The 10,557-nt window shown below is 39.9% G+C and overlaps 2 protein-coding genes across 3 annotated transcripts in view; one reads left to right on the top strand and one right to left on the bottom strand.

Annotated features, from left to right (window-relative positions):
* The window catches only part of RXFP1 (relaxin family peptide receptor 1), a 47,779-nt gene extending 39,280 nt beyond the window's left edge, over positions 1-8,499 (top strand). For both annotated transcript variants that reach the window (XM_065693669.1, XM_065693679.1), the window contains 5 exons: positions 1,652-1,723; positions 1,959-2,188; positions 3,505-3,915; positions 4,413-4,631; positions 6,778-8,499. In XM_065693669.1, the coding sequence (XP_065549741.1) occupies positions 1,652-1,723; positions 1,959-2,188; positions 3,505-3,915; positions 4,413-4,631; positions 6,778-7,070 (1,225 nt within the window). In that variant the 3' untranslated portion in view covers positions 7,071-8,499. The remainder of the gene's footprint in view (positions 1-1,651; positions 1,724-1,958; positions 2,189-3,504; positions 3,916-4,412; positions 4,632-6,777) is intronic.
* A 171-nt stretch (positions 8,500-8,670) lies between these two features.
* C1H4orf46 (chromosome 1 C4orf46 homolog) lies at positions 8,671-10,368 on the bottom strand. Its single transcript, XM_065693745.1, has 2 exons — positions 10,106-10,368; positions 8,671-10,001 (listed from the first exon to the last, which is right to left on the bottom strand). Exons 1-2 carry the CDS (start codon positions 10,220-10,222, stop codon positions 9,846-9,848), a joined length of 273 nt encoding a protein of 90 aa, XP_065549817.1. The 5' UTR covers positions 10,223-10,368; the 3' UTR covers positions 8,671-9,845.
* Between the last annotated feature and the right edge of the window lie 189 nt (positions 10,369-10,557).

Consider the following 10,557-nt stretch of genomic DNA (forward strand, 5'->3'; position numbering starts at 1 on the left):
GCCTCTACCACCTTTCTGAGCAATCTCTGCCTGTGTTTCACCACCCTCATTAAAGCAAAAATAAATAAATCCTTATATCCAGCCTGTATCTCCCCTCTTTTAGTTTAAAACCATTACCCAGTGTCCTATCCCAACAGGCCCTACTAGAAATGCTTGTGGAGGTCCAAAAAGAGATGTTTTCCTTGGATGCAAGCTTAATAGGAGATTATGATCTGACCCCTAAGCTGTAGCCAGCAGTGAGCATGCCTTTGTAGATCAGTCAAGCTTCTTCATAGTGATTTTGAATCCAGTGGCCAAATTCAGCTAAATTTGGTAAATAGCTAATGACCTGAAAATACTGAATCTGTACAAGTTTCACAAGAATAAGCAGCTGAGCACAGAAAAAGAAGAAAAAGAATAATTAATTACCTTCCTGACAGCCAGGCTACAGCATTTACTTTATCCATTATTTAACACCAAAGAACTTGTACAACACAATGACCTCAACTTTTCGTATTTTTAAGAAAGTATTTAAATTTTGAGATAGATCTATAGGAAATTATATATTTCAGCAGTTTGTAGAACACCAGTTGCCTCTTTGCTAGTTTGAAATAGTAAGAATATCTGGAGAAAGCACACCTTAAGATTCGTTGTAGTGTTTAAATAAAACCAACACACTCTCATATTGGGGATTTTTTCTTATCTCCTAACGAAACTGCCTACCAGCCCACAGCAACTAACCAGTAAGACTGGTACTTTTCTCCACTTTTGCCTAAATGTGCTCAGAACTCACATGAATATTGCATTCAAAGCATTGAACAGTGAATTCAAATAAGGCTCCTTCCCACAAGGAGAACCAAAGACCTCTGACCAGTTGCAGATTCAGCCAATGGATGGGATGGACTGGTTGGACAAGGCCAGGTTGGACAGAGACTTGAGCAACATGGTCTAGAGTGAGGCATCCCTGCCCATGGCCGGGGGGGTTGGAATTGGATGATCTTAAGGTCCTTTACAAACCTAACTATCATATGATTCTATGACTGGAAGAATACAGAAACTGAAGTTCTAAAAGAAGAATTTGCACAGTTACTGGTCTAGCACTGCAGGGGAAATAATGGTGCTATTTTCAATATATTAAAAAATAATAATAATAAAATAAGAAATCACATTTATGCATCACAAGAAAGCCAGCATTTTTCCTTGCATTCACTGTTCCATGTCCCAGCTTCCTGCTGCTCTTGACACAATGAAGGCTGAACCCTGCAGTGGTTTGTTTGTCTAGTAGAGCACCCCCTGGGACAAAAGACAGAAGAGGCATGCAAAATATTACTATTGGAAGATGTTGTTAGCTTCCCAGAGATGATGAAAGAACATCAGAAGAACAATACTTCGGAAGGGCAACATAATAACTGGAGATTGCACTGCTGAGAGCAGCTTTCTTAATGACTTTAGGAAGAACAGCAAGTTTATTAGAATTAACTGCAATTTATTTTATTCCATTTGAGCTTTTATGCAGACCTCCTCTTTGAGTTTCAAAGGGATGACAGATTAGAGGCAATTCAAGTTCCTCTCCAGTTTCCTGTAACTACAGAAGCACAATTAAATGTTCATACAGTTTGTTCTTTTACTACTGAGTTTCTATGGCCTTTTACCGAGAATCTATTGCTTACAGCGGCTTGGAAGGCATTGAAATTGCAAACATCCAGAGAAGAATGTTCAGACCCCTGAGAAACCTTTCCCACATGTGAGTAGATCATTCCAGTTTGCTTTCTTTGGTCTGAATTTTACAGTTTACAGGATACTGGACAACTGAAAACAAAAGTGTCTGAAAAGCAGCTCATGAGCAGTTGTCAAATTTGAAAAGTTTTAAATAAATTTTTATTCTTTCAGAATATGTTTTCTGAGTAGTTACTAGAGTTTTTATATTCTGGTAACCAAACTAGAACCATTTCTTGTCTGTTTTTCTTTCTCACAACCAGATATTTTAAGAAATTCCAGTACTGTGGATATGCACCTCATGTGCGCAGCTGTAAGCCCAATACTGATGGGATTTCATCCCTTGAAAATCTTTTAGCCAGCATCATACAGAGAGTGTTCGTCTGGGTTGTGTCTGCTATCACCTGCTTTGGAAATATTTTTGTTATCTGCATGAGGCCTTATATCAGATCAGAGAATAAACTCCATGCCATCTCAATAATGTCTCTCTGCTGTGAGTACTCCATGCATAAAAGAATATTGCTTTAGTCCACTCATAGCATGTATGACACTTGTTACTGTAATATAGTGACATACCTCCGGCACTGGATTAACTGGACTTTCATACTGTGCGAATTACAATACAAAATGCTGTACCTTATGCACCAGGAGGTCTAGTTAAACGCTGCATTTGGCAGCTGATAAATTCCAAAGGTTTCATGTTTGATTTTTAATGTTGTGGGTATTGCGTCAAACTCCCACTTTCTTCAGCAAGAAGAAATAGAATTGCAAATTTTCCTAAGGCCTATAAGCCAAAATTTTACTATGCTTTTTTTAATAAATAGCAATTCGCACATGAAATCTTGTGCTCCAGATACACTATTTTTTGCATGGTAGAAGGTTATTTATGCAAATATAGAAAATCAATCCCCAGTATTAAGAATGGGGCAGGAGTATTTTAGTCCGAAAAGCAAGGCAAGCTTATGGATTAACTTTGGCAGCATAGTCACTACAATCTTGAAAACCCTGTCTCAATACAGGAGAGTCTGTAAGTATTAACAAACACTTGGACTTGATGATCTTAAAGGTCTTTTCCAACCTAATTGATTCTATGATTCCATTTTACAAATACGCTTAATTGCATTTTGAAAGGTAATTGTCAACAGTGTATAAAAAGATTGCAAAGTTTTTAAATACAGCATGTCAGTGTCAGTGATTTTGAAACTTTGTTGTTTCTATGGGAACAATCTGAATAGTAGGCAAAACTAGCCAAAACATGAGAAGCCTTCAGCTCTGTGTTGGCAGCTCCTCTTCCCTTACTAGACTTAGAAAACTACGTGCATCAATTTTGAACTAGCATAAGGTGGACAAACCAAAACTAAACTTTGAATCCAGCAGAGCTGCCCTACTCAAAGCAAATTACCTAAAGCCAAATGTCAGTATCAAAAGGAATAAGACCTAACTAAAAAAAGTTGCAATAATATTTCTATAAATGAAGCCATACCTTTTTCTGCTTGAAAACCAATTTTATCTGAACTTCAAAAAATAAGGTTGGAAACAAGTATGAAACATAGACTGTCAGTCCAAATGAAAATTAAAAAAAAAAAAAAAGGGTGGGGAGATAGAGCTGAATTATATTGCTTTAATTGTACTTCACAATAGCATTCCAGGTATAACAGTGATTTATTTAATCTCTATATAGTAGCTGACTTACTTACTTATAAATATGTACTCACATATATGTGTTTATGTCTGTTTTCCAATATACATATACACAGAGAATGGGAAATTCAGATGTGTAAATAATGATGTTAAGCACTGTGCCCACAGGTGCTGACTGTCTGATGGGAATATATTTATTTGTGATTGGAGCTTTTGATCTTAAATATCGTGGAGAATACAACAAGCATGCTCAGTTGTGGATGGACAGTATTCATTGCCAATTGCTTGGATCGCTGGCTATTCTGTCTACAGAGGTGTCAGTCTTACTGTTGACTTACCTGACTTTGGAAAAATGCATCTGCATAGTTTATCCCTTTAGGTGTCTGAAGCCCAGAAAATGCAGGACAATTTCCATTTTGATTCTTATCTGGATAATTGGGTTTGCTGTTGCTTTTATCCCACTAAGCAATAAGGAATTTTTCAGGAACTACTATGGCACCAATGGTGTCTGTTTTCCTCTTCACTCAGAACAAGCAGAAAGTGCAGGAAGTCAGATTTATTCTGTTGTCATTTTCTTAGGTAAGTTGCATTCTTTCTTTATATATGATTTGAACTGTAATTCAACTTAATTTTAAGACAAATAAGCTGGCTCTGCTGTGATGTTCACATCTGGTATTTAGATGTTCCACTAAGCACTTAAATACTTTTTCCAGTCTGAATATTTTACTATATTTAGATACTTATTTATCTTAAAAGTCATGAAGGATTGAAAATGTAGAAAGAAATTAATGACTATTAAGTTCCTGAATGAATAGACTTTGTCAGGAAAGCAGAGACCAGAGGAGAACTGTGTAGTTTGGATCAGATGGCAGCTATTTGTCAGGTGTCAATGAGTGATATCAATGCCTGAATAAAGGCAAAAATCCCACGCTCTGGTGAAAACAGACTCTGTCCACTTATTTGATGGGGCTAGCAGTTCATATGAAACATTCTTCTTTACTACTCACCCTGTAAATAGGTGATGTGGAATTGCCATTATGCTGTTAAATTATAATCAATTTTAACTTCTTAAACAGGTGTAAACTTGGCAGCTTTCATCATCATTGTGTTTTCCTACGGGACTATGTTCTACAGTGTTCACCAAACAGCTATTACAGCTACTGAAATTAAGAATCATGTTAAAAAAGAGATGATCCTTGCTAAACGCTTTTTCTTCATTGTATTTACTGATGCACTATGTTGGATACCCATTTTTGTTTTGAAACTCCTTTCTTTACTTCGGGTAGAAATACCAGGTAAGTCCTCTCTTTTGTGAGGCTGTTTTAACTGTATGAAGAGTGTTGTTTTTAATTCAGAAGAATATAGTATATTGAACTATATTACTATAATGAACTATATTATATATCTATATACCTGTACACAGAATATAATGAACTATATAGTTTTACTACTGAATTATATTGCTATATTTATATCTATATAATATATATTGATATATATTATATATGTATGTCACCTTTGAGTCAGAAACCTGCCTCCCCCAAAATTCAAATCATTCGTGTTTGCCTCCATAGAATATCTATAAAATATATTTGAAAGCTAAGGCTGAATTACATTGGCTTTCCTCCTTTTATGGCTTTTGCCTGTTCTGTTGCCTAAATAAGGCTCAGGACAATGCAGTGTTTCCTATCTAGAATTAACAATAGAATTGTTATCCTGAAATAACTTTCTTCTACAATTTGGTACTTATAGCTCAACACTGTTGCATAAATCTCTCTTAGCTTCTTCATGCTATGAATATATTCCCATGTAAAAATAACATAACCTAAAAGATTAAAAATTGCACCTTATTTGTTTTATTCTCTTCACAATACTAGTACATGCCAGAAAAAAAACAGCCCCATTTCGTAGGACTTGTAAAACCTGTTAGAATATGTTAACATGAACATTACCAGCAGCAAGAGCAGATCCAGATTCAGTGTACAGATATGTGTCACAATACTACATTGGTGAGAAAGCATTTTGTCTCAGAGGATGGTTTAGTGTGTGATATCCCTGCCCATGCAGGGGGGTTGGAACTAGGTGATCTTAAGGTCCTTGCTCACCCTAACAATTCTACCATTCTATGATTTTGTCTTCTGTGCTGACCAAGAGTGTTGGGAGTCGGTCACCTTTTCAAAGTTTTGACTGACATTTCGAATGTCTGAAAGTTATATTGATTATGTCAAATATTTTCTATTATTTCAAATCTTCATGAAGTCATCAAACCACCTATGAAATTTTAAAGAAAATATTGTGAAAAGTAGAAGCAGATGTATTCTGAGTCAAGAAACCTTGAAGAAACCTTCAAGGTTCAGCAAAGGGTGATCTTGGGTTTAACAAGTTAATGTCCTGTGTTAGATAAACCAGATTAGACAGTAATTACTCGTTTCATAAAATTAAAGACATCACAGATAGTTGCTTAAGTTAACAGAAGTTTTAAAGCCCATTTGATAGCATTCTTTTTCTTTGTGGATACACTGTGACAGCTTTTGAATTAAGCATCTTCTTGTTTTCAAAACTGTATCCAATGTGATAGGCATCAATGGAAATGTATTGATATTGCAACAAAGTTGTAAAGTTGGGAGGCAGGGAGGGAGTTAATTAAGCTTGCGGAGTTCTAGAATTGTTTCATAAACCAAACAATTCAATAGAGGGCACCCACTAACATCTTTCAGCACTTTAATCCTGTCCCTTCTCTGCCTGCCCCTCAGGTAACGTAGCTCTCAAACAGTAAGGATGAGAAAAGGATGCTGTAGAAACGCACGCAGACTCTGATATAGGCAGGAGAACAGGAAACCTTCAGAAAGGAAGATGGTGGCAACACAGAAATTCTTACTGAAAGGGCAAGAAGGAAATAAGGAGGATGTGTACAGTGCCCTTTGTGGGCGGAAGACAGGAGAAGCCCTGCTGCAGAGGAGAAAATTAGCCTCTGAGGGGATACAGCGACTGGAGGATACTGCTTTGCAGGACGGGACATGAGGGACATCATTAGGACTTCACATCACTAGACATGGGAAGAGGATGGGGAACAGAGATCACAGGAAGAGACAGGGAACAAAGAAGAGACAAAAAGTTTTAGGGCAAGAAATGGGTTTGGCAAGAGCAAAAAGTGTGCCAGGGCAAATAGGAAGCTATGGTACAGAAAAGTGAGGATAAATGGAGCCACTGGGGGAGTAAATAATGTCAGGTTTTGCAGAGAGTCCTGGAAACACGGAGGTAAGAGGGCAGTGCAAGCGTAACAGTGAGAAGAGAACCTGTTGTGACATGAACCCAGCCTAGAAGCGCAAAGCCATCCCTCTCACCAGGCAGCCGTGTACATAAGCATTAAGTGCTTGCATGAATTAACAGTAGAAACACTGGAATGCATATTACAGCTTCCTTTCTTTTTCCCTCCCTCAGGTACCATAACTTCTTGGGTGGTAATTTTTATACTGCCAATAAATAGTGCTCTGAATCCTCTTCTCTACACTTTGACTACACGACCTTTCAAAGAAATGATTCATCAGGTTTGGTATAATTACAGACAACGAAGATCTAAAAAAGGTAAAACCGGTCAGAAAACATATGGTCCATCATTCATTTGGGTAGAAATGTGGCCAATGCATGAAATGACTCCAAAGGTAATGAAACCCATGCTTTGTACAGACTCATCTGATGCTTCGGTGACCTCGCAGTCAACAAGAATTAATTAATACAAGTAAATACATTTTGAATTTTTACAGTGACATCTGCACTGTTAGCTTCACATCTGTGGGCTTACGGCTTTACAGCAAAGAGTTAAAAAGAGGGAGGTATGGCACCTGGGCCCATGTGAACTAACGCAGGGAGAAGGAGCAATGTATCTGCAGGTAGAACTAATACAACAATAATTTCACCATCTCACAATGGTACCTGATACTTTGACAACTCATCTTAGACCACAAGGAGAAGTTACATTGGGATTTTTTCATCTCAGAAGCCAGGAGCATGAAAAAAAAAAAAAACCAAACCCTGAACTGTCATTTAAAACATCTTACCCTGAAAGCAGAATGTTTCAAAATTATCTAATTGGAGAGGGGAATATTATTTTCATTAAACTTTTTAAGTTATTTGATTTCCTCATTAAGAATTTTTTCTCTCCACAAAGTTTCTGACTAGGTCTATTCAAGTGATTAGGGAGCAATAGCCCTATGAAAAACATGTACATTTAATAACTACATCAGTTTCTTTGTCAAAGAAAATAAAGTGAAAATTTTAATACTTTTAAAATTTTACAAACTTTTAACAATTTAATCAACCATTTCACTCATGTAAAAACATCCCTGAAATTGCAATGATCATTATAATTCAGGCAGAACCAGAACTGTGGGAAGGAAAAATAAAAGGGATTTCCTCAACTGAGTGTCCCCCAGCAGCAGCTGCTGGGTTTCCCCCTTCAGGAGAGGATCCTTCCCTGAAAGACTGGACTTGCGTATCCCAACATCTCAATGCTTCCTCACTGATTCTTCATGGGCTACTGTAAGTAGCCTCCCACAGCTTGCAGACTTCAACAAATTTCAGCCTTAAGATGTCTATCTCAATGCATGGAATAATGGGAGATGGCCATTTAGAAGACCATCAGTCTTAATTTCAGTCTCATTTCAGTCACCTTGTGCATCTGACATGATGCGTTACGGTTAAAATGATTCAAGGACCAGAGCTATTCAGCATATTTTGGAGCATTATTCTACTTCCCAGTGTTACAAGGGTGAAAAAAAAGTTATCCCATCTGAAAAAATCCTCTAGCGGCAGTTCCTTTGCATATACTTCCTGAAGAGAATCTTTCCATTCTGAATTGCTACAACTTCCCATCTATTTTCAGTACCATACTAACAGTCCGATGGCCTAGAGGCCCACAAAGATAAAAAGAATGCTGTGTTTTTGCATCGATTATTAGAAGTGTTTTAAAATTAAGTTAAAAGATACTTCCAGTGTTTGCACTTGACTTCTTAACAGTGTAAGAAGTAGAATTTAAAGAAGTGTGACACTTCACACTTTAACTGTTTACAGAACTTTGGATTATCTTGAACTTGAAGATTGTTAGTCATCTTGTTTCCACTACTGTATGTTTTATCGAAATAAAAGATTATCTGCTGAACAAAATGATCTATTTTCCAACATTTTGGGTTGTGGGGTTAAAAACAGCTAAGTGAAATCCTGCCACATGGATTGCCTTTCACTGGGGCAATCAGAACTCAGCTTAACAAAACTTGCACACTCTGAGGGATGAAGCCTTATCAATGCCTGTAACTGCTTCTGGTGAGATCTGGAAGGATTATTTGTCCCCACCATTGCCTCTGTTTTTCACTCAACTTGATTATGGATATATTCAATGTCATATTTGTTTGTATAAGTAACATAAGAATATTCATTTTGGATTTTTAGGAACATCTTTATTGCTTTGCTAAGAAAACTACAGTTTGTCTTTTAAAAAGTCATTCTACCAGTAAAAATAAGGCTGACTAGTAAGTCATGGTAGAGCCATGTTCTCCTGCAGCCTGCCATTGCATTTCAGCATTACTCTTTTCACAGTGCTCTGGCAAAGGCACAGGAGTTTCAGTACAGGTATTTATTACAGATTAGCAATCTTGCAGACCAGAAAGTTCTGTTAACAGTAACCTCTAGACTAACTAGTAACTGCTTAAGGCAAAGATAAAAAAAAATAGGACCAAATACTGAAAAAGCTTTAACATGTTTCCCAGGCAATACATTTTACAGGTCTTTTCCAACTGATGGAAGCTTTTACTTGCAGTTCAAAATAAGCCATCCTATCAGCAAACAATGCTGTTAAACTTCTGTCAGGCAGAGATACACGGTCCACCATAAGGCACTTTATTACAACAAAAGATATTGTAAAATTGCTTACAGCGATGAAACATCTTGCAAAATAGCGGTAGCTTTATAGAAACATACTGCAATACTGTTAAAAATAGTAAGGTTCGGGATATAGGGCTTATCTAAAGCTTGTAAATGAGACACAGCTTGCCACATTATCCCATCCTCAACACGAACAAAAAGTGTGCTTTTTCTCTTCAGGGGGTGAAGTTACTTCAGCGAGTTTCTCTGGGGTTGGCAGGGTTTATGCTGGTGACAACTCTTAAAAAGGAGGGCTGACAACAGCTCCTCGCAGGACACCACTTCCCCACCAGCAACGAGGTTAACTTCTTACCCAGTACATAAACAAGAGGAATTAAAAAAGGGAGGTTAAAGCATTTCATGTGTGAGATTGCTTGAACGGCAACGGAAGAGTCCAGAAGTCAAAAGTGATTCCCTAAACAAAATTATTCTACTCGGTGACTTACACACAGTACCCATACGGGCCATCAAGTATTTCTGAGACCTCCGGGCTCACGGAGCGCTGAGGGAAAGCGGAAACCCACGAGAACTCCCTTAAAGGCGCCGTTCAAGAGAGGGCGCGTCGCAGCCCGGGGAGCCTCAGCGGGGCAGGGTCAGCCGCTGGGCTTCAGGGACTCGTACCCCTCCCTCAGCAGGTCCCTCCATGTTCTGAGGAACCGGGCGTTCTCCGAGCACTTGGTGGCGAGCTCCTCCACCTGGGCCGACACGGCCGACGTCGCCTCCAGGGCTTTCGCCAGCGAGAAGGCGGCCTGGAGGAACGGCACAGAGGTTGGCGCGCGCCCACACCCGTCCCGCGCCCTACATGAAGGGACCCCGCCGCTCGCTCCCTCCCTCTCGCCGCTCCGGCACTCACGTCGCTGATCTGCATCTCCACCTCCTCCAGCAGCTCCCGGGCGTCCCCCGCCAGCCGCTCCGGCGGCCGCAGCTCCTCACTCCCGCCACACATCTCCCCAGGCCCCGCCTCGGCCATGTCCCGCTCTGCTCCTGGGCACCGCCCACCGCTCAGCCCATCCCGCCCGAGCTCCAGCGCCGACTCCTTGGCGTGCGCCGGGGAGGAGCGCTGCGGAGCCGCCGGGAGCGGCAGTCTTTCCTGCGGAGCGCCCCCAGCAGCAGCTGAGCCCACCACCCCCTTCCTCCGAGCGCCCCCCGTTCACGCATCAGACGAGAATCGGATCGTAGGGCCGTTGCCCGGTGAGGGAGCTGAGGTGGGTCTTGCGCCGGGCACTGTGGGAGCTGTAGTCCTGGCAGTGAGCGGGGCGGGACGGGACGGGGGCCTCCTTGCTGGTCGCCCAGTGCGCAGGCGCA

Source organism: Lathamus discolor, chromosome 1, assembly GCF_037157495.1.
Source record: "Lathamus discolor isolate bLatDis1 chromosome 1, bLatDis1.hap1, whole genome shotgun sequence".
Classification (NCBI taxonomy): domain Eukaryota; kingdom Metazoa; phylum Chordata; class Aves; order Psittaciformes; family Psittacidae; genus Lathamus; species Lathamus discolor.